This window comes from Balearica regulorum, chromosome 3, assembly GCF_011004875.1.
Source record: "Balearica regulorum gibbericeps isolate bBalReg1 chromosome 3, bBalReg1.pri, whole genome shotgun sequence".
Lineage (NCBI taxonomy): Eukaryota > Metazoa > Chordata > Aves > Gruiformes > Gruidae > Balearica > Balearica regulorum.
Window position 1 is genome coordinate 52,053,613 of NC_046186.1, and position 23,119 is coordinate 52,076,731.

A 23,119-nucleotide genomic window follows, 5' to 3' on the forward strand; every position below is an offset into this window, starting at 1 on the left:
TCACAGTCCATAAAAATTACTAATTAGCAAAATGTTTTTTGGGCTGTTGAAATATAAAGTCGCCATCCTCATTCACTCATTAGAAAAAGAAAAAAATATATTCTCAGAATGTACCCATTTTTGTAAAACAATAAGGGTACTACTTAACTAGAGCCCCTAATTCCAGCCTTGAAGAATCTGAGAACACCAATATCACAGAACACAAATAGTCCCTTTCTCCTTGTGTTGGGTTTGCGTGGCAAGGTTTTGGTAGCTGCAGGGGGGGGGGGCTACAGGGGGGGCTTCTGTGATTTGCTGCTAGAAGCTTCCCCTGTGTCTGACAGAGCCAATGCCAGCCAGCTCCAAGATGGACCCGCTGCTGGCCAAGGCCAAGCCAATCAGCGCCTCTGTGATAACATATTTAAGAAGGGAAAAAATAGTTAGGGAGAGCTTTTGCAGCCAGAGAGAGGAGTGAGAAGATGTAAGAAACTCTGCAGACACCAAGGTCAGTGCAGAAGGAGGGGGAGGAAGAGGTGCTCCAGGTGCCAGAGCAGAGATCCCCCTGCAGCCCCTGGTGAAGACCATGGTGAAGCAGGCTGTCCCCCTGCAGCCCATGGAGGAAGGATGAGGGAGTGTAGAGATTCCACCTGCAGCCCCGTGGAGGACCCCACACCAGAGCAGGTAGAGGCACCTGAAGGAGGCTGTGGCCCCATGGGAAGCCCATGCTGGAGCAAGCTCCTGGCAGGACCTGTGGACTCGTGGAGAGAGGAGCCCACGCCAGAGCAGGTTTGCTGGCAGGACTTGTGACCCCGTGGGAGAGACCCACACTGGAGCAGTTCGTGAAGGACTATAGCCCATGGGAGAGACTCATGTTGGAGAAGTTCATGAAGGACTGTCTCCTGTGAGAGGGACTCCATGCTGGAGCAGGGGAATGATGAGAGGAGTCCTCCCCCTGAGGATGAAGAAACACTGTGATCAACTGACCGTAACCCCCATTCCCCATCCCCCTGTGCCGCTGGGGGGGGCGGAGGTTGAAGCTGGGAATGAAGTTGAGCCTGGGAAGATGGGAGGGGTGGGGGGAGGTGTTTGAAGAGTTGATTTTATTTCTCATTCTTCTGCTCTGTTTTGCTTAGTAATAAATTAGATGAATTCCCTCTCTCAGTTCAGTCTGTTTTGCTCATGATGATAATTAGTGAGTAATCTCTCCCTGTCCTTATCTCGACCCACAAGCTTTTCGTTATACTTTTTTTCTCCCGTGTCTAGTGAATGAGGGGAGTGATAGAGCAGCTCTGGTGGGCACCTGGCCCCCAGCCAGAGTCAACCCACCATGCTCGTGTTTCAGATTAGGAAGCATTTGCATTCTATTTCCAGTACTAATTGTATCACTTTTAATCTGGACAATGAAATCTATTTCACTGTCCCAGCTCCTGGTCCTTTTGAGAGAAAGGTTTAATTCAACCCTTTGAAAAATAATGATGAGATTATTAACAATGAGTTTAAGCAATAATTGATACACTTGAACTTGTTCAGGCATCCAGAACAAAAGAATCTGGAAATATTGATAGCAAAGTTCAGGAAAATGAAGAAAAGGATATATTTTTTTATTTGCAATTAAACCAAAAGATGAAAATATGATAACGTATATTCAAATTATTTAGATCATATTACCATATTACCAGTGCAGCACTGTGCTAATTTATAAATTAAGACTTTTCTTCTACTTTATTTTATATTTTATAGATATCAGAAACACTTTCCAAAGCCTCACAGGAAACTGATGGAAAAAAACAAAATCTGAACTCTAACACCCTAACCATCAGACTGCTCTTCAATGCTTACTCTTCCAGTGGGCATTCAAACACTTGGACAACTGGAGGAAACAGGCCATAACCAGGAATAAAAATCTGTGCTTAAAAAGTATTTTGCATAAGTAAGACCAACACTTAACTGTTTATTTCAAATCCTAGTAAGTTAACTTTATATTTTTTACTTTTGATATATTCAAGTGCATCAAGATCAAAGCACAGACCAACAGGAACTTCTCATACAGGTGATCGCTATATCATAGTACTAATAGCGATAGCTGTGGACTGGGAAAACAACCTGAAAACCTTATATTGAGAGAAAGCAATAGGAAGTCTTGTGCAACTCTAAAGAGAAGCTGACAATTAAAACCTCTGGGGCTCTAGCCTTTTAAAAGAGACTAAGAATTCCCTTATTTCTAGGAAAAACAGAAAAGAATTGCCATCGAAACCACCAAAAGACCTCGAGATCTAAAAACACAGGTAAGGCTATTTATTTTTTGTCTTGGGTTTGGTCAGAAAATCATTCTCCAGTGTCACCAGGGTGTTTCTGCACTGTCCTGTTCTAAAATTAATGTTCCAGCAAATTTTAAATTCTGTTTACTAGTACATATTATTATTTTTTTCAGAAAAAAAACTTTAAGAGAAAAAAAAATCCTATGTTTCTAACTCTTTGATGACAAAGGCAGACTTCCAAATAAGAATCATTTCAACCCTACGCCTGTAGAAAAATTGCTCCTCTGCCTCTACTGTTGCTATTCATAGATCTCTAAGCAGCTACTAGTCCAGACCAGATGACTGTAACAAATTCAAACACTTCTGGCAGAGTCGTGTTTATTATTTTCCAATATGACTGTCTGCCAAGTTTCCCTGTCCAGGATATTTTTTTTTTATTTTTTTTTTAAGAAAGGAACTATGCGAGCCAAACTATGTCAGGGACTATCCTTCAAACAATTGTTGCAGAGAGTGGAAGTGCACTAGCACATATGCAGACTTGTATTTGAATATGGTTCAAAAACATTGGAGGACACAGCACAGTCAAAACCTTAATCTTCAGAAAACAAAACACTATGCTGTGAGTCTTTGAAATCACTTATCAGTACAAAATACTCAAAATCTTTCTCAACATGTGATAAAGAAGCATAAACTTTAATGAAATAAGCTGAATGTGACTAACACAGCCATCTTTAGTTCACCTCAAAATACAACCTTTTAAGAACAGCTTTTGTTTTATGACTTTTCAATACATATTTTACAATGTCTGTTTCCAGTCTATTGCTCATTAGTTGAGCTATATAAATCTGCACACAATATTATGGCATAAAGGTACATATCTTGTGACGAATTCTTAGAAGCACTGGTGCATATCATCTTAAATTATGGTCTTGTGATTAAGACACCTGAAGGCAAGAAAAGGAGGATGAATCCCACTTCAAACCCCTCGTGACCTTGCACAAGTAATTCAATTCCTCAGTCTTGATTCCACATCTATAATACCAAATTAAGAATTACTTAAGTATTTTACAGCACAAAATCATTCACTAACTGCATACATGGCATTCAGACAGAAATGCAGTCATGCAGTATATATATGTGATAAACACTCAAAAAATATCTTTGCAGGAGTAGAATTAAATGAAAGAAAAGTCAAATGTCTTTGCAAAGGTTCTGCACGTGATTCTCAGCTTTCAATCTGAACATAATCTTGAAAGGCCAACTTGAATTATTCTCTTGCAAGAGTTTAATCCAATTCAAAATAACTCTAATTAGTAAAAGTACAAAATAATAGCCAAACAACAGAGATATTGCTTAAAAGGGCAGCGGTTTGATATGGCAAGTCTTTTGATTTATCTTGCTATTATCAGGTTTTCAGGTCTTGATGTATAAAATTCTGTTTAGGACATGAACTGGCAAGTTGTGGAGACAAAAAAACCCTTAAATTATGGCTGCATGAAAAATAGCAATCACTTAAAAATTACAGTCATAAAGAACTAAAAACTTAACCTCACACGTTCTCACAAATGAGCCTGTGAGTTCTGCTTATTTTCTCCTACAAATAAGTAACCACCCTTGACAATTATGCATTAGAAAAAGCATAGGACTCAAATTACTGTTTCTAAAGAAAAACATTTGGAGCACATTTCTATTAAAAAATTACTGTAAGGGTGGAACTCCTGAAGGTAACCAGAAATATTATAGAAATTTTATAGGAATTGTGAATATTATATACTTTTGAAAAAATCAAGTATCCTGGGGTGCATCGAGCGTGGCATTGCTAGCTGGTCTAGGGAAGTGATTGTCCCACTCTAGACTGCACTGGTGCGGCCTCATCTCGAGTACTGCGTGCAGTTTTGGGCGCCACAGTACAAAAAGGACATAAAGCTATTGGAGAGTGTCCAAAGGAGGGTAACAAAGATGGTGAAGGGTCTAGAGGGGAAGACGTATGAGGAGAGGCTGAAGTCCCTTGGTTTGTTCAGCCTAGAGAAGAGGAGACTGAGGGGAGACCTCATCGCGGCCTACAGCTTCCTCACGAGGGGGAGCGAAGGCGCAGGCGCTGATCTCCTCCCTCTGGTGACCAGTGACAGAACCTGAGGGAACGGCATGAAGCTGCGACGGGGGAGGTTTAGGCTGGATATCAGGAAAAGGTTCTTCACTGAGAGGGTGGTTGGGCACTGGAACAGGCTCCCCAGGGAAGTGGTCACAGCACCGAGCTTGACTGAGCTCAAGAAGCGTCTGGACAGAGCTCTCAGTCCTATGGTCTGATTCCGCTGGTCCTGCGTGGAGTCAGGAGTTGGACTCGATGATCCTTATGGGTCCTTTCCAACTCAGGATATTCTATGATTCTAAGTCTTGGTGTTATGGAACCACATTAGCCAGATCATCTACTGACAAACTTTCTTGCACCCAACTGAATAATTGTCCCTTGAAATTTTAATAATGTCTCAAATATTAAGAAACTGTCTTAAAACAAAGAAAGATCTAATACTGTTGTTGTAGGAAATCATGTAAGTTAACTAAAATCTTTAAATGTGACATTTTGACACATTAATCCTGCTATTGTGGCTGCTACTGTTCAACAGCTAGGGATCAAAATCTCTGTTAACAGACAATTACGGAATATAAATATTTGTCTACCCACTGGAAAGAGTGCAACCCATTTCTAAACAAATATTAATTACAATCATAATGTACCACATTTCTCACTTTTTTCACCTTTCACTTAATGGAAATTATGAGTTTTAATTGCATCCACAATTTCTTTTCTATCAGTTTATTTCTCACTTTTGAAAAAGATCACTCCATTTTCATCACATTCCTTACTAACAGTAGAAAATGTCTGATTTATTTTTTTAAAAACAGATTTCTTAACTGCTTGAGAAAATTCTAATACAAAACTACAACAATTCCAACCATTACAAACCCACTTTGGAGTAAAGCCTTTTGTCTATGATTGGGTCTATGTGGAAATACCACTAAGCCTCATGAGAGATGATTTTCAGAAGCCTTTTTAAAAGCTAAATAGTTCAACATACAGCTTGGCAATGAGAGACAATGATGTCCAGTTGCAATTTAGCTTATTTTAAAATGTGACTGAAGTTCCTGAATGGAAAAAAGAGCTCTTGACCTTACTGTGCAACTACAAAAACAGTCAAAGAGCAACAATTTTCACTACAGATGTGACCTATGCTTCATGAATTCATAGCTAAGCTTGAACTAACTCACAAAAGCAGAAACTACCTCATATCAGATTTACTTCTGAGCTAGGGATGAGCATACACAGAAGCTATTTGCCAGAAAAACAACACTTCATGCAGTTGGCGCCTTATCCTTTTACATGGCTAGCCTCCAATATCAACTTGGGAGATTTCCTTGTTCTAAATGCTGGCAGCTACAAGAACATAGGTTGATGAAAAAACACTTTTCTCCTTGTAAAATATGTAATGTATCACGGTGATGAATTCTGTTGGTCAACTGAAAACTAATCAAAACCAAAACAACCCAACAGGTTAAAAAGACTGCTTCCTTGCATACAAAAACCCTCACATTCTTTCCTTTCAATTCCAATCCTAGCTTGCAAACAATAATATCAGAGAATATAAAGTTCCTTTATATTATGTATTAATAATCACAATACATTGAACATTCAAATTAGACACCACTTAAAACACAGTGCTTTGAAAAAAACAATCATTGTAATCAGATGCTGCAAAACAGCTGCTGTACTTGGGAATATGCGATCTTGTTTTCTTTCATAAAGTGATTTTTTAAGACACTACACAGAACTACATTTAGTTCTCGCATTTCTTTTAAAAATAGAGAGAATACAAGCACTACAAGGAGGAAAGAAAAATTGTACTTTAAAAAATAATTTATTAGTATTCTAACAGTAATCACAACTAGGATTGCATAGTTTATTCCTTAGCTGGAACACTAATTGGACTTCTAATTCCCCAAGTTTTATTTTTTCCTTTTTCTCTTCATCTATGTCTCTCCCTGTAATCCTCACATGAATATACTACCTCCAGTACTCACAGTATCCTTTTTTGCTGTTTTGATGAACTGAAACAGCAGAATTTTTCTGCAGAGCTTCAGTGCATGCAGTATTTCAGAACACACAACTGGTAGAAAATCATTTACTCTTCTTTAGTTACTCATTACAGCATCAATAAGCAGCTCACAAAACACTCTGAAACAGTAAGTTATTTTCTGCTTTTGAACAGTTGAAACCTCAATTACACTGTGCTAACAAAGAACCCAATTATTTGAGGACAACAGACTGAGTCTACCTCCATTAAAAAAAACCCCAACCAAACACCCCCCCCAAACCTCCTCAGCTCAGCAAGTATATTGCATCAGTCTTTCCCCTCCTCTTCCCCCTTTCCCACAATTCTGAGTTCCTAGTGTAAAAGCACTAAGAAATAACCACACTGCATTTGTCCTAACACAAGCCAAATATCAGATGGCTTCAGAAAGCAACATTTATGCAATGTGACAGTTGCTGTATCAAATTCTTGCACAAAGAAACTCCTGCTCAATACTGCACACCATAAATTTTTTTAAATAATTAACTAAATATAAAAGAAAAAAATGCTAGCTATTGGATTTGAAAACTCATCAATCTATCTTAGAGGTATGTGCAAAGATTTGACTGTACAATCAAGCTTTAAGTTTTCACTGATGGCTGCTGCAGAGCAGCTGTAAAAACAGCCAAAGTTTTGTACTACTCAGTTTTAAACATTACTTGTGCTTCTCCTGACCCTTGTATAGCAAATTATACATCTTCGGATAATAAAAGCACTACACTGCAATCTTAGTAACCAGGTTTCCTCCTAAACCAATTTCTTACTAAAGAGTCTCTGGCCAACTCTACTCTGATATACTGTTATTTTTCCTTCACCGTTTATCTCCACAACTTTATTGTCAAATGCATAAGCTCCAGCCTCTCATCGTCCATGTTCTGCTATCAAAATACCAAGTCCCTGGTCATGAGGGTACTACAAGTTAAAAAAAAAATGCAATCACTCATCCTTTAAATACTATAGAATTCAAACACTCAGTGAAATTAATTGGTTTACTATGAGTCATATGGCTACAGAAGCCAAATTATAAATAAGATTAAAATATTGCATTGCTTGTGGTTTCCATAAGAGAATGACATTCTAAAAAAACCAAAAAAACCAAAAGACTAACTTGAAAAAGAGTAAGATGTTGCTAAGGTTTTCTTTCAACAGATCAAGCTTACACAAAACAATTAAGATTTTTATGGAAGCAACTGAAGAACATGATAAATAAACAGGCTACAGAAAGCCCATTTACACTAAAGAACAGATGAGCAGTTGAAGAAGTGACCTGTGTCTCACTGTGTTTGGTTTTTATTCTGTTTTTTAAATCTGCCACATATGCACCTACATTATACAGGCCCACCTATCTTTCTCTGCCAGCAAAAGGTGTATTTCCCTGTGTATGCATCACACTGCAGAGTCAAGATTGAAGTCTGGCTGGTTTTAGTCTATTTCTACCGATACACTAGGAAGATGAACACCAGATATTTAGAATTTGTTTTATTGACATTTTCACATCCCTTAACCTAAAAATAACAACACAAATTTTCATGAAAGCAAGCAACACAAAACATGCTTACAAACTGCACAGTGCTCATGAGAACACTGTAGTTCCCTGCTACATTTGACACCTCTTGGACGGTTCTCAGTTGGGGGGGGACTTTGTTTTCTTTCTCTCTTCTCCCACTGCACAGAGCAATAAACCTCACGAAACACCTCATCTACTTCCAGCCACAAGTCTGGAGATAAGAAATTCCAGGGGATGAATCAGCCCCATGAGCCAAAGCAAGTGAAACCAAAAGGGAGCCGCCTTCAATAACTGGTCCCTGTTGTTCCAACTCCACCATCAATATTTTCCGCAGCCCTGGCTCTCAGCACTCTCCTTCCTCCAACTCCTCCTCCCCAGCTCACCTTACATGCTCTACATATTCCTTTCCGTTCCCAGCCTTCCTTTCAACACATCCTCCCCTCCTCCTGTTTTTCCATTCAGGCAATCCCTCCTACAAAATTCCACTTCAAAATAATGACTAACAATATTGCCATGCCATCTGTTTTCATAACATATCACTCTTTCTACACCTTTTAATGCTCTGTTTATACAGAATGTAATTTTTTTTGGAGTGAGGACTATCCATCATTATCTGCACACCACCTAAAACAACTGGTTTCTGTTCTTAAGTCTTTCATCTTTAATATAGCAGTGGTTAAAAATGACTATTTATTTCCTTGATTAGGTTTCCAACTGCTGGCATAAGAACACAAGCTCGCCAAAACCTGACATGCTGGCACAATCTGTAAATGCTTAGCAGAACTTTATCCTGTTATTCCCATCTATTCTAAAGTGGAGGGGTTTGCTGGTGAGTTTTGGGTTTGTTTTTTTTAATGCATCAGACTCAAAACAGGAATCTAGACTGTAAAGATACTAAATTAATTGCTGCATTGGAATTGCAGGCTTACAAACATACGTGTGAATGCACAAGTTCCTTAAGAACTATTGGTAAAAAAGCATAATCAAGAATGACCTGAACTACCATGGCAAGTTAAAGTACTTTATGCACAACATATGCCACTTTTCTGAAGTAAGGAAAACATGGGACAATTTAAAACTGCTTTTCTGATACAGAACACCTTTTTAGGGAAATGATGACTTATATTCAGTTATTTTACATCATTCCTGTGTTTTCTGTTCAGGTAAAACATACCATCAAAAACCAGAAAACAGACCCAGGATTTATTATTTTTACATAGTTGTGCCGTACCCAAAATATCTATATACAAGTTTTATAAATGCTACAAAACAAACCTTGCTGCAATCAGATATGAAATGAAGTGCATATACTTTCACCTCAGAGGATGACATGTTAAAAAAAATAAAAGAGGTAACAAAACACACTGGAGAGCTCCAAAACAGATTTGACTGTTATGCAGCGGGGAGAGAAATTAAACTTAAGTGAGGATAAGCAGCCTTGCAATAATGGAACATAGAGGCCAGTCATTTGTGGTGTACTCTAGAGGTCAATACTGAGGCCAATATCATTTAATATCTTCATAATGACATGGACATTGAACAGGTGCACCCTCAGCAAGTTTGCAGATAAGATTTGGAGTGCCTTATAAACCAGAGGGTTGTGCTGACATTCAGCAGAACCTTGACAGGCTGGAGAAATGGCAGAGAGGAATCTCATGAAGCCCTGCAAGGGGAAATGCAAAGTCCTCACCTGGGGAGGAATAACTCCATACATCACTATGGGCTGGAGGCAGACTGTCTGGAAATTAGCTTTGCAGAAAGGGACCTGGGGTCCTGGATGAACATAAGCTAGCAATGTGCCTCAGCCACAAAGGCAGCCAACAGTGTCCGGAGAACATCAGCAGGTCAAGGGGCATGACGCTTCCCCTCTACTCAGCACTGGTGAGATGCATTGGGAGTGCTGGATCCAGGTCTGGGTTCCCCAGTACAAGACAGACATGGACGTACTGGAGCCAGGCCATGGGCCTGATTAAGACGATGTGAGCCAGGATTTTGTAGCCTCAAGAGAAGGATTGGGGACAGGGAGAAGGATCTTATCAATGTGTATAAACATTTGATAGAAAGCACTAAAAAGGAGTGAGTCTGACTCTCCTCAGTGGTGCCCAATGAATGGACAAGAGGCAAAGGGCCTCCCAGTTGTTTGTTTTGTTTTACCATGAGGGTGGTCAAACACTGGAACTTACTCAGAAACATTGTGGCATTTCCATCCTTGGAGCTGGTGTAAGTGACCCTGCTTTGAAAAGGGCATTTGGACTAACCAGACAATCTCTAGAGGTCCCTTCCAACCTCAACATTAATCTGAGGGTAAAAACACACTTCTGTTGTAGGAAATAGACAAACAGATACTACTCACAGCAGAAGTGGGTTGTTTTTACCACAGTAAAGATGGCTAAGCCTCAGTTCTACAAAGCTAATTCAAGCAGCTCAAAAATTAAAATATTTGATACCAAGTATTTATAAAAAAAGTTTCATTTTACCTCAGTGTAAGAAACTGGCTGTAATCTCTTCTAATTTCCTACAAACAGTAAAACAGGTTTCACTGCTTACAAATGTGAAAGCCACAAAATCATTTGCTTAATGGTCAATGGATAAAACACACAAGAACGTGAAGGAAGATTCATCTGCAATGAAAATCTTTTGTAACATTTTGGCTAGGTTAAATGGGTAGCTTTTTAAAAGGAAATATAGAAGCTGCTATACTGAGAACTCCAGAAAATAACCTCCTCATTTGGATAATAAATATAATGGGGGGCAGCAATAAAAATTTGTTCATTACTGATCTGAAGGCAGTACCTGCAGAAGTGAAGGCTGAATCAGTTTCCAATTCCCACTGCTTAATAAGATCTGTGCTATACAGAAACCCACCTAGGTAGTTTAAAACACAAAATGAAAGACTCATTATACATCTCATTATACAAAACTCAGAAAACTTGTATTGTAAACCTCCCCTGAGGAGTAATGCCAAGTATTATGGATTAGGTGCAACATTCCACAGCCCTTTCAATATTCGCACCGAGTACCGCATGTTGATATTGCGCCTAAAATAGGACATACAGACTTGCTGTAGTAAACACTGGTTTAGTCAGCAAACACTACAGAGGCACATCTTGAATGTAAATAAGCAGTGGCTGCTCCTACTTTCTCTGTAATTTTCAAGAAAAGAATCTGTCACTGAGGGAGAAATCCAGCCTTGCAATGGTCTCCATAGTGAATTTTCTTTCTTTTCTTCTTCTTCTGCCCAAATCTAAACCAGTTTTCACTAACAATGCCAAAACCTTCCAGTAACTTCTATAACTGTAGGGTAATAAACTTAAAAGACAGCCATGTGGCAACCTTTCCATACCATTTGGATGCAGCTGTGTTTACCCGGACATAAGCTGTACAGAGCACCTGGACACTCTGCCGACAAGTGTAATCTCAGTAATCACAGAATGGTTGAGGTTGGAAGGGACCTCTGGAGGTCACCTGGTCCAAACTCCCTGCTCAAGCAGGGTCACCTATAGCTGGTAGCCCAGGGTGACATCCAAATGGCTTTTGAGTATCTCCAAGCACAATGACTGAGACACTACCTGAGAATCCAAGAAGGCATGCCCATGTACACGAAGGTCACATAATGTGTACTCATAAACATGCAGTCAACATGATGGACTGCATATATATGAGTAGGGGAAGAAGTTATCCGAAATGGCCGTTTGCATGCTGATCACAGAAAGGCTGCAGCACACAGATATCAAATGGTTCCCTAATAAGCCATACGGCATACCCCAGCCAGCAAGTGTCAAGTTTTATTTAAATGTCCTGCCAAAAAACCCACAACCTTCTACACACCTTTTAACTCCTCTGTAATAAAAAGCAGCTCTTGAAAGAAAAGAACCTTAACAAACATGTCTAAATGAAGCCTATGCAAACAGTGGCATTTCATACAGTTCCTATATCTAGTACAAACTTTTCTGGTATTTGTTTAGATTCTTGTATATCTTGGGCTCTACCTCAGTCTTAAAGTAACAGTACCACAGGCAGAAAAATACTGCCTGTTTGCAAGCTCATGTAGTTGATTATTCCACTGCATTCCTCAAAATTATTTGTGTCACCAGAATACATGTAGGCATCATGAGTAACAGTGCAATTACAGCCTAACTATACAGATTACATGGCAGATCTTTGCAACTAGTCCCTGGACCTTGTTAATCAAGCCTAGGCATTAATGTTATCATTGTTACCACAACTATGGCTTTGGTCAACATGTAAAAGAAGATTATTTATTGTTTACATTAATTTATTATTGAGTATGGTAGTAGCACAGAAACAACACTGCTTGTAGACAGTAGCTTCTTCATTGTACTATCAGTTCTGCTATTGATTTGATGAGGGACCCTAAGCTAATCCATTCATTTCTTTACACTGGTATAGCTTGCTGTCTGTCAAGAACATTTTCCTGAAATGTGAGATAGCAATTCAATAGATAGTAAAACAAGTTTTCCCCATAGAATAAATGTAATATAGAGGAGACATATACAGGAATTTAAAAACTGCACACAGTTGTAACACACAGGGACAGTACATATGACATGGCAGACAGAGAGGAAGAAGCAAGTTCATCAGTTGTTTTTGAGATTTTGATCAGCAGATCTCCCTTAACATGGAGACTGAATCTCCAGTGACCCTGTGCAATCATTCTGAAAGATTTCAGCTGCTTCATCTGTGAGACCAAACATTCACTGTAAATCTTTAGTGTGAGTGTTCATCCTGCCTCTTTCCAAATGGTTACAGTTTCATTATCATCATCATCCTTCTCAGAGGCCCACTGCACATAGAGGTCAATCAAGTCAATCAAGAGTAAAGGACAAAAGCAGGGTAATGACAACAGTTAGCAGAACAGGGTATTAAATGATCAATAGAACTCTGAAACAAGAGACTGAGAAGAAATAGATAGCATGGTGTTATCACACCTGTTTCCTTCTTCCAGAGATTTGTCTTGTCTACTCACACTGCAAAAATTACTACGCAGGAGCTGTTTCTCACTGAGTGTTTACACATTGTCTAATCCTGCCAACTTCAGTTATGATATGCATGTGCTACTCTGGTAAAAATAAGAGAGACAACTATTTTCAGGCTAGTGTGTTATTTTGAGGAGGTTCAATTTTACACACTGAAAAAGAAGATATTTCAACAAGCAGCCAAACAGCACCCTTAAGAAGTATGTAAGAGAACTGGAAGTTGTAGCTGAGATAGAGAAGTTGTTAATCTACTTCCAGGGGCAATGATCATAAAAATCAGTCCCAAGGTATGTATTAGACCCAATATAGATGCAGCTACTTTGTGAAACACTTTGAAGTCTGCAGCTGATGGAGTTCTAAGCACATAGTGTCAGTTATACATGTATTTTTTTGACTGAATTACAAATGCACAGATATATTCAGTGACTTGACCAAAAGGTACTCTACAGTAGCAAACAGAAGAATGGTTATGAAATCAATACCTGGATTCTAGTTAGAACATCAATTTTGTCAGAGTATTTAAGGTTTATTTTAAAAATAGAATTAAAGCAAGCCATATATACATGGGTACTAAATTGGCTACTTAACAAGTTTCATGTCAGCAGAGCAGAATCTCATAATTTATTCAGGCAGCTTCTCATTGCTCAAACAACTCAGCAGACAATCTATACAAAGTATGTAACAACTACCCCAAAAAGGGGAAAAGATTCTTAAAAAAACCCCCAAAAACCCAAACCCCACCTACAACACACTAGAAAACACATCCTTTTAAGAACCAGGTAAGTTACAGGCTAATGACCTCAAATCACATCATTGATGGAACCCGAACGTTGAAAACAGTCTCAGAATAAACACATTATCTCAAATTCCTCATTCCTACTTCAGCCCTATTCACATCTCACAGAAGCTGTAAACCACTGGAGAAAAGAGAAGCAAACGGACACCAAGGTATTTTTCAAATAGCTCTTCAGAAGTACAAGAAGCCTGCACATGCAAGATGCAGAAATGGTATGCTGGAAGTGGAGCTACACTGTACAATGATGAAAATCTTCTAGGCCATGCTGCACTCCACAGAATAACCCCCTATCAAGAGCTGTACACTGGAATATTTTGGGAGAGGGTATGAAAAGGTAAGGCAGAGACATAAGCCTCACCACAATGGCTGTATCCTATTTTGCATCCTCATGCCCTCACTATGAGGCCACAGAAGGGAATGGAAGACTTAATAAGAAGTGCTCACATCTGAGAAATGAAATATGGGAAGTAGCAGCAACTGGAACGATGCTCAGCTGTGAACATTGGCTAACAAACCGAGGAGGCTACAGGGAATGACCATTGCAGGACAACAGCGTCTGAAATGGTAGTGAAAATGAGGAGAGAAAAAAGTTTATCACAAGCTGAGCATAGAAAGCAGCAAGTTCCTGCAATGAGCTCATTCCTTCTCAAGTGAGCAGCAACGGAGCAGAGAAAGACACTGTGATGGGATCAGATATACAGCCTAGACAGGTCAGTGAAGGGGGAAAGAGGGAAGAACAGAAGAAAGAAGATAAGCAGGCTCCCTCACTGAGTCTTACCAGAGCTACTGCTGCTGGAAGGGAGCCAGATTTGAGCTGGAATATTTGCCTTTGCTTCCCCACCCTCCCCTTGGAAAACCAAGGGGAGGTGAAGCTACCGAACTTAAGATGTCTACCTGAAACATATTCAGATTTATTGACTGCAAACCCCTACTATAAATTACACTTAGCCTCAGAAAAACTCGTAATCAAAAGCATGCAAGAGTAACTTCAAAACAGCCTCTTCTCTGGCCCAAATCGGAAAATCAGAAATCTTTCTGCCTAAATTGGAATTCTCATTTTTAAAAACATTTCGACTATTTGTTTTACAATACTCATTACCATACACTAACAGGTATCTTGTATGCGGTTTAGGATTACTGTCCTCAGCTACTTGCACTTAGTCTTGTTAAGTGAAGTGATAATTTAGCAACCTCAGCTTGTTTGTTAATGTCTCCCCCAACATGACATCTAGTCTCACCCCGATTTCTTTATGGATGGATTTACAGTTTGGTTCTATCTTCCTGCAGTTGAATAAGCACCTGACAAAAACACCCAACTGAGCATTCACATACTTATTTTGAAGTGGGTCAGTGAAATCTTGAGGAAAGACTCCAAGAACTTGAAATACCCAAAAGCAAGTAGGAAAGAAATGAAGACTCTGATACCTCCATACACTACAACTTAGCAACAAGAATGACAATTTCAAGAATTACCAATTAAACAAAAGGCCATATGTAAACAGAAAATTCAATTTTCATTATGATTTCACTCTAATAAACAGGCCTTGCAATTTCTCAAAGGTTCTTTTTTTATAAAAAGCATTTACAAAAATTGCTAGCTAGCAGAAAAGAAATACTGCCCGAGTAGATAATGAAATTTTGTTTCATAGTTGCACATTACCTAATAAATTAAAACCTATTGTTTTTAAATATAAGCAGCAATATTACGAGGCTCCTTTAGAGATACAAGGACTACTATATCAAATAATATCTACCCTCTTATACAACAAAGCATGAATTTAACACTGCGTTCATTGTATTACCACCATGGCAGTGTTGTAGCATTTCTGAAATTATACTTGCACAGTCCAAATCACTATGTCAACAGACATGCCAGTCTGCTTCAAGCACCAAATGGCTAAAATGGAACAAACCGGCTCAACCAGCTAAGATGCATTCAAACATAAATTCTAGTAGTGCTTCACTTTTGCTATTGTAGTCAGAATTTTACTCTTTGTATTTCACAGACCAACAGAAAATAGGCGGTGGATCTTTGGGCTTAAACAAAATACTGATTCCTTGCCTTTCAAGCTCTTATTACGTAAAGATGTAGGACATCAAGAGATGAACTGCAGTCTTGCCAAATATAATGAGATTTCTTCTTCAAAATACCTAAAGAAGCTGTCAAACGTTCTTGCCAACACAGTCCATTCTAGGAGTTTATTCTTCCATTATTTTTAATTAAAACTCTGGTTTTTACCTCCCCAACCACGATACCGCAAAACACTTTAGTTTTATAGATTGTACAAGCAAACCTTTACAAATCAATTGTTGAGTACAGAATTACATAAAAGCCCTCAAAGATAAGAACGCTGGCAATCCTTGCCATTCATATACCTCACTGAGCACAATACCTCCAGAAGAAGGGGCAGAAAGAATAGCTGGGTGCCTTCAGAACCAACATCCATAGCTGATACTAGACACAAGACACAGTGCTGCTAGACGTTTGACCTTCCAAACATCTGCATAAGCCACTTCCACATACCAATCAATCCCCCTTCACTCAGCAGGTGGGATCTGGAGTCTGTTCTGAACCTGACTCCCAATTAGCTGCACAGCATGGACACACAGCTTTAAACATACTAAGATTCATGCAGAGCTAATCATGCCGGAGGTGAGGCAGCCACACATAGAGGTCTGCTGTCATGTAGGCATCATGGCAACTGAGCACCTTTCCCGCAGGCAAGACACACACGTTAAACCCAATGAAAAAGGGTTATTCTTATCCAGACCAACTCAAGCGAAGACAAGCATCACACTGCCTGCAAGCCAAATAGTAAGTACATCCCATTGTCTTATACAGTATATTAGAAGTTGGTTTTACTATTTCTTTTTCCTCAAAGAAAATGTCAATGTAGATGTAAATTATTATACTTAATTTTGTATTTCAACTCTCAAGTAAGTGATTGGATAGCCCTCTCTCAAGTCACATACAGTTCTTCTGACAATGACTGCTTAGGTCCAACACCTCTGAAAAGAGACAGAATTACATTTGTCTCCTTTAAAAAAAAAATGCAGAGATGTAATAAGAAGTTCTTGAAGCTTATTAGCAAACATTGCTAAAGGTGGAGAAAGGAAAAGAAGCCATTAAAAAGTTTAACAAGGAAATAAATAGAAGATAGCCAAGTCACACTTCCTTTGCAGACAGCAGTGAAGTGTCTTCTCTAACCAAGACAAATTAGAAATGCTTCTATTATGCAAACTAATATTAAAGTTTATGGTTTAGGAAGCCAGGGATTTCCTACTGTGTTCTTAATAGCTGGACAACTAAACTACTTCACTGTTTACTTTATGATGCCACATTCATGATATGGCATAGCCTAACATTTTCTTAAAAGAAAATAAGCCTTAATGAGTTAACCACACGCACGCACAGAAAGCCTGCTACCTGCCAGACAACCTCGGGCTCTACATTTTTTAATAATGAAATAGTTACTCATGCCATTACATAAATATTATTACATAATATCTCTTTTGTATGCAAAATTAGAACTACAATAAAATAGGTCCCACTATTTCAATATTGTATCTATTAATCCCACTCATCCAGTTAATAATTTGGAGCTGTAGATGTATCAGATCACAACAGCTTTAATATCTCACATTCCTCTGTGCCTAAACAAGAGAACAGACAGATAATTCTATATTAAAAAAGAAAATCCAACAAAATAAATCTGCTCTACTATAATAACTGGGTGAAGGGAAAGATACCATTATTGTGCTTTTTTATTACACGCTTTTTGTCTTGTCTAACATTTAATGTATATACCAATACCTAATTTTCAACATGTAAGTCAATAAAATATGCAGTAATACCTTAATTCCCAAGGTCAGCATTACACAATATCAGTATAAAGGGATCACAAGCAATGATGGTTAACATATCAAACATCTCAAAGAACAGGGCATTTTTTCCAACTTAATATTTAATGTATGGGTAAACTACAATAAATATTAAATTCATTTTCCTAAATATTAAATCTGCTAGAAATTTGTTCTGATGGTCAGAAACATACTTGAGATGTGGGAAGACTTTAACCATGAGTCCACAGAGAAGAGGCAATGAAGAAGTGGGATGTGACATTAGGGAGTCTCAGGGGGCAACATGTGGCCAGCGGTTAGGACGTTCCCTTCTGCAGTGCAGCACCAATGCCTACCGTTTTACACGATTTGTACCACGCTAGCGTAAGATCAACACAAACCCCCCACTTCTTAAGTACTGCAGAAGTCTCACTTGTGACTACGTTCAAAGGTTTCCCCTTGTACGCGAACCCATTCGCCCCGCAGACACACACCTCCCGGTGTGCCGCCTTCGCCCCCCGTACCCACACGCCGTTACCTTGCCCTTTATGGGGGTGGGGGACAAGGGGCGGGCGGCTGCCCCCAGTGTTTGCACAGCTGCCGCCGCTCGCTCGGGGCAGCCCCCACGCCGGCCGCGTCGCGCACAAAGCCTAGGCGACCGCGGCCCCTCGGCCCCGGCCCGCACCTGCGGCCCGGCCCCGCAGCCCCCCACTGCCACCGGACGGGGAGGGAGGGAGAGCGGGCGGGGTGCACGACGCGATACGACACCTCCACCCGCGGCGGCGGCTGCCGGGCTCCCCCACGGGGACACCCGGGGCAGGTACCCTCCTCGCCGCCCGCCATTGCCCCGCGGCGCCGGGGGCCGGCTGGGCCCGGCGCGCTCCCTCACAACCGCCGCTGGCAGGTGAGACGCGCCGCAGCAGCGGGGGGGGGGGGGGGGGGGCGCGACCCAGCCACAAAGAGCAGGAGCTGCCGCTGCCTCCGCCGCGGGGGGGCCGGCGGCTGCCCCGGCGCCAGCAGGACCCGCGCCGCAGCGGAGCCGTCCCCGCCCGGCCGACGGCGACGGGGGTCCCTTACCTGCAGGGGTGGCGCCGAAGACTCTAACGACGGGCACCCGCCTAGTCGGGGCCTCTCGGAAGTGGGACTGGCAGGGATCCAGGCCGGGCAGCGGGCTGCCCATGTAGTAGTCGGCAGTCACGATCCGCACTGAGAACATGTTGTTCGCCGCCGCCACCGAGGCACGCACTGAGGGAGCGAGCGAGCGCGGAGCCCGCACGGCTCCCCCCGCCGCAGCGAGCGAGCGCAGACCCCCGCCTGCCTCTCCTCGCCCGCCCGCGCGCACGCCCCGCCGGCGCGCGCACAGCCTCACACACACACACACACACACACACACACACACAAGCGCGCGCTCTCGCACGCGCCTTCTCTGTCTGTCGCTGTTCGCTCGCGCTCTCCCCCCCCGCCGCCGCCGCCTCCTCTTGCTGCTGCTGCTCCTCCGGGCGCGTGCGCGGCAGTGCGCGCTCGGCCGGGGCGCCCCGCGGGCTCTAGAGCCCGGCCGGCCGCGTGCGCCTCACGGGCAGCGCGGGCCCGTCCCCCCGCAGCACCAGGGGCCCGACGGCGGCAGCAGCAGCTCCCCGGCTCCGGGCTGCAGCTGTTGTTGCCATGATGATGATGTCACGGACGCAACCATTGGGGGAACGGGGAGGTGGACGGGCCGTGTGTTGGGGGGAGGGGAGTGCGTGCAACTGGCGGGGAGGTGTCACTTCGCGACACACACGCGCCCGCCCCTCCCCCCCCCCCCCCCCGTCTTTCGAGCGGGCTCAGCAGACAGGGCGCGAGTGTGCGTGGGAGTGGGGGAAATCTTTCCAATGCTTAACCTGCTTCCCCCCCTCCTCGCCACCGGAACGGGGGGGAGGAGGGAGCCTCGGTGATTCGGCGATCGGCCACGCGGGCTGGGGTGAGGCTGCGGAATCCCGAGCCGCGGATGGGGCGGGTTGGGGCGGGGAGGGAGCGCTGCTGGGACACGATGGGGTTAAGCTGGGTCGGCCGCCATTTTGGATGCCGAGCCGCCTCGTTGGGGGAAGGTGAGTCTCCGCGCGCTGTAGGGGCGAAAAAATAAAAATAAAAAAATGGGGGCGGCAGGGAAGGGGGCGAGGAGGGAGACGGGGAAGCCTCCAGCCGCCGTTAGTCGCGGGGTCGCGGGAGGGGGAAGCGGGGGCGTAGCGGCACAGCTCAGGTAGCGCTTCCGCTGAAGCCGGCGCCCCCTTTGGTTGTGACGGTCCCTGCTTGCGGGGAGGGGGGGGCGGGGAAGGCGAGGCCCGTAGAAGGGCGGCGGCGGCGGCGGTTGGTGCTGTTGCCGAGCGCGCGGGTGGCGGCGGGGCGGGGCCGGGCGCGCTGCGGCGGAGCGGCGGGGGCTGGGCCGCGGCCGCGTCCTGTTCGCAGCCTCCCCGCCGCCCCCCGGGCCGCTCAGCCCCGCGTCAGCGGCCTCCTCGTCCCCCTTCTTCGCGGCGTGCTCCACCGTGGCGCTCCTCCCCTCTCGCTCTCCCCGCGGCCGCCCCTCTCCCCATGGTTGCCTGTTACCTTCCTGCGACCCGGGAATGAAGGTCGGGCTGGGAGCTGCCCGCGCCGTTACCTGGCGGGGGTGATGGAGCGGTCTCCTGTCGTACCGCGGTTCTGAGGCCGCAACCCGGGGCCCTGCCTGGCTGGGGAGGGGTGCCCCCAGGCCGGGGCCAGGCCCCCTACTTCTTGAACCCTGGCAGAAGTGGGCGAGATAGCCCCTCAGAGACCTGCCTTAATCGGGAGGAAGCGAGTCTTTAGAACTAGGTGCCTCCCTGCCCCCCGTCGTGAATTTGGGTAAAATTTACGAGGATTTAGGTTTTTCTTACTTGGTCCTTGGGCCTTTAGGAGAGCCTATTTTGTGTTTTCAAGCTCTCTTGTGCGGGTTTGCATTTAAAATGATAACCAAAACCTTGAGTTAGGATTCTGGTTGCGGTCTCTTTGTCTCAGAGCTGAGGATTTGAGGGAAAAAAACCCACAGCAAATATCGAAACGGCAGCATGGAAGGTCAGCCTATAAAAAGGCCAAATATTCTTACATATACTTAGAATTATATTGTTACATATGCGTGCAAGACTGGATGATATGAGACAAACGTACCAATCTATAAAACCTGACAAAAGTCCAATATGTAAAACATATGTTTCACATTTTGCTTACATATGTTTTGGTTTTAGATTTGAACAAAGACAGGTCAGGCAGTTGCTACCCTTCATTTTTTCATTGTAATGAACAGGAAGCTTGCCTGTCTACTCAGGGGTAACTGGTTTCCTACTCTTTCTTTGTAAGCTGTTTATTTTCTCTAGCTCACATCTGTTTTCCTCCTTAAACTCATTTTTATGCAAACAGAAAAAAAAGTCAAACTACCTAGTCATCAGGAAATCTTGCGTCACAGAAGTAGTAGAAATAGGGTTAAAACCCAAACTATTTTCATTGTATCTAAAGAATAACTGAGGTACGACTTCAGTTTTTTGACAGTTATTTACATTTGCAAGGCTAATATTTGGAAAACCTTTGGAACTGCAAGAATACGCTTATGAATACTTAAATTTCACAAAGGCTAATAAATCACTAGGAGGTTACTGGTGAAGCACGCTAACAAATAGCATCTCTCTTACTCTTGTTATTGGAATACATTTTGTACTGCTGCTTAACTAATACATTTCCCTTATTTTCTGTAGGACTTTGATAGGGACACTACTCCATTCTTGTGTTACTCCATTCCATGCTCTGTTGTCTTCTGTTCACATAATTGTCTAACTTCCTGGGCATTGTATCTTCCCACCACTGTTTATTTCACTGGTGGCTTAGTGTCTTTGAACACTGGCAAATGTGCTCTGTTCCCCCTTCCTGCATGAGTTTAAGATACTGTGACATCAGCTGCCCACTTCTGTGCTAGGGGATACCAGTTCACTACTATATTCTGTTGTCATATACGTAGGCAGCAGAACATGACGTGTATCTGCATCTGAGCTTGGTTGGTATAATCCAAGACATTTAAGCTACTGGAGGATTCTGGCTTCATCTAAATGAATATGGTGCGTGAGGCGTAGGCATAATTTTGTATCTGGTAGTCCTGCTGAAGAGAAGGCAATTGGTCACAATAGAATAGTGTAGATAGCTGGAATAACTAACTTTTTAGAAGCATAAAACAGGATTCACTACAGCATGTCATTCAGAGTCTTCTATTTTGTTAAAATTTTTTTATGTTGCTTATTAAATCAGAGAACTGTGCTTTGAATTAGGAGGAACTCTTGCAAACAGAAGGCAGCAGGACTGAGACAAGAACAGTTGATACCTAGCCTGGAGCCAGTTTCCTCTTTGTATGAGGTATTAATTTGATTTCTGAAAGTGTTGAATGTTACTCTCAGAAAAAAAAGTGACTTGCCTTTTTGATGTAAATAGCTAGATCCAAGTGGTAGTCTTATGGAGACATTTGTATGGAACTCACATGCTTTCTAAACCGTGCCTTTTCAGTTTCCCTTTGTTTCTTAGAGTGCACTTCTGCTTTCATATTCTTCTTGCAGTCAAGTCAAGAAGTTAGTCTGCAGGGTCACACCAAGGTAAGAATGTATTTTCAGAAAAGGTTTGAGTCAGCACTGTCACGGGAGGTCCCCTGCCCTCCTCCTCATGTCAGTGCAAGCATTTGAATAGCTGCATAATAAACTAGATTCGGAAAGTGATCCAGATAAAAGTGATCCAACTAAAAAATACAGGTTAGTTTTAACCTAGATCAAGTCCCTGATCTGCCTCATTACGTAGGTGTGTGGAAGCCTGTGTTTGCACAGTGGAGGAGGCAGTGCAGGGGCTAAGTTTGAGTAGCAGGAAGAAAAAGAGAACACTTCTTCCAGCAGCCTTGGCTTGTGGTAGCTTAAGTTGATCACTAGTTTTAAGTTGCTGAAGTCTAAAGGTCAGTTTAACCCTTACAGTAGATGACAGACACAAAGCCTGTTTCTGGATTTCCTACATTTCAGCTTGTCTGTCAGGGTTTGTCTTTAGCACTTGTTTTATTTGTTGTTCCTGCTCACATGTGTGTATCATCTACTATATATACATTTTCTTGTAGTTTATCCTTTATTACCTGAAAATGCTGACATCCTAGGATGTAAATAATTGCAAAAGGAGACATCATGGTTAGAGAACACTGACATCCATTTTCCCTGGTAACTCCAAACTCTGTAGGTACTCTAAGGTTTCATCCAGTTTTCTGTTATAAAGCAAGTCACCCCCTTTCTCTGTTCCTCCAGTTGCTAAGCAGCAGCTGTTCTCCCCATTAGCCAGCCATGTATTTGCATGAAAATAATGAAAATTGAATATATAACTGCTTCTAATCATGCACAGTTAATCAGCTGTACAATAAAAATTTGAGTATTAATAGTATTAGTCAACTAATGACTGTCTTAAAAGTTAGAATTTCCCTATAGAGTAAAACCAATATAGTTTTGCCTTTTTTTTTTAACAAAAGGCACATAATTTTTTTTCTTTCTCTTAATCCTTACTATGTACCTACTTAGCTGTTCATAAAATGATACCTGCAGTTCACAAAAAATTTATAAATG

General features: G+C 42.3%; 1 protein-coding gene and 1 long non-coding RNA gene across 2 annotated transcripts in view; one reads left to right on the forward strand and one right to left on the reverse strand.

Annotated features, from left to right (window-relative positions):
- Window positions 1–19,277, reverse strand: part of REV3L (REV3 like, DNA directed polymerase zeta catalytic subunit) — a 125,012-nt gene extending 105,735 nt beyond the window's left edge. The window contains exon 1 of the mRNA XM_075747903.1: window positions 18,582–19,277. Coding sequence (XP_075604018.1) covers window positions 18,582–18,720 — 139 coding nt within the window. The 5' untranslated portion in view covers window positions 18,721–19,277. The remainder of the gene's footprint in view (window positions 1–18,581) is intronic.
- The window catches only part of LOC142600977 (uncharacterized), a 523,379-nt gene that overhangs the window by 376,262 nt on the left and 123,998 nt on the right, over window positions 1–23,119 (forward strand). The gene's annotated exons all lie outside the window — the stretch shown is intronic.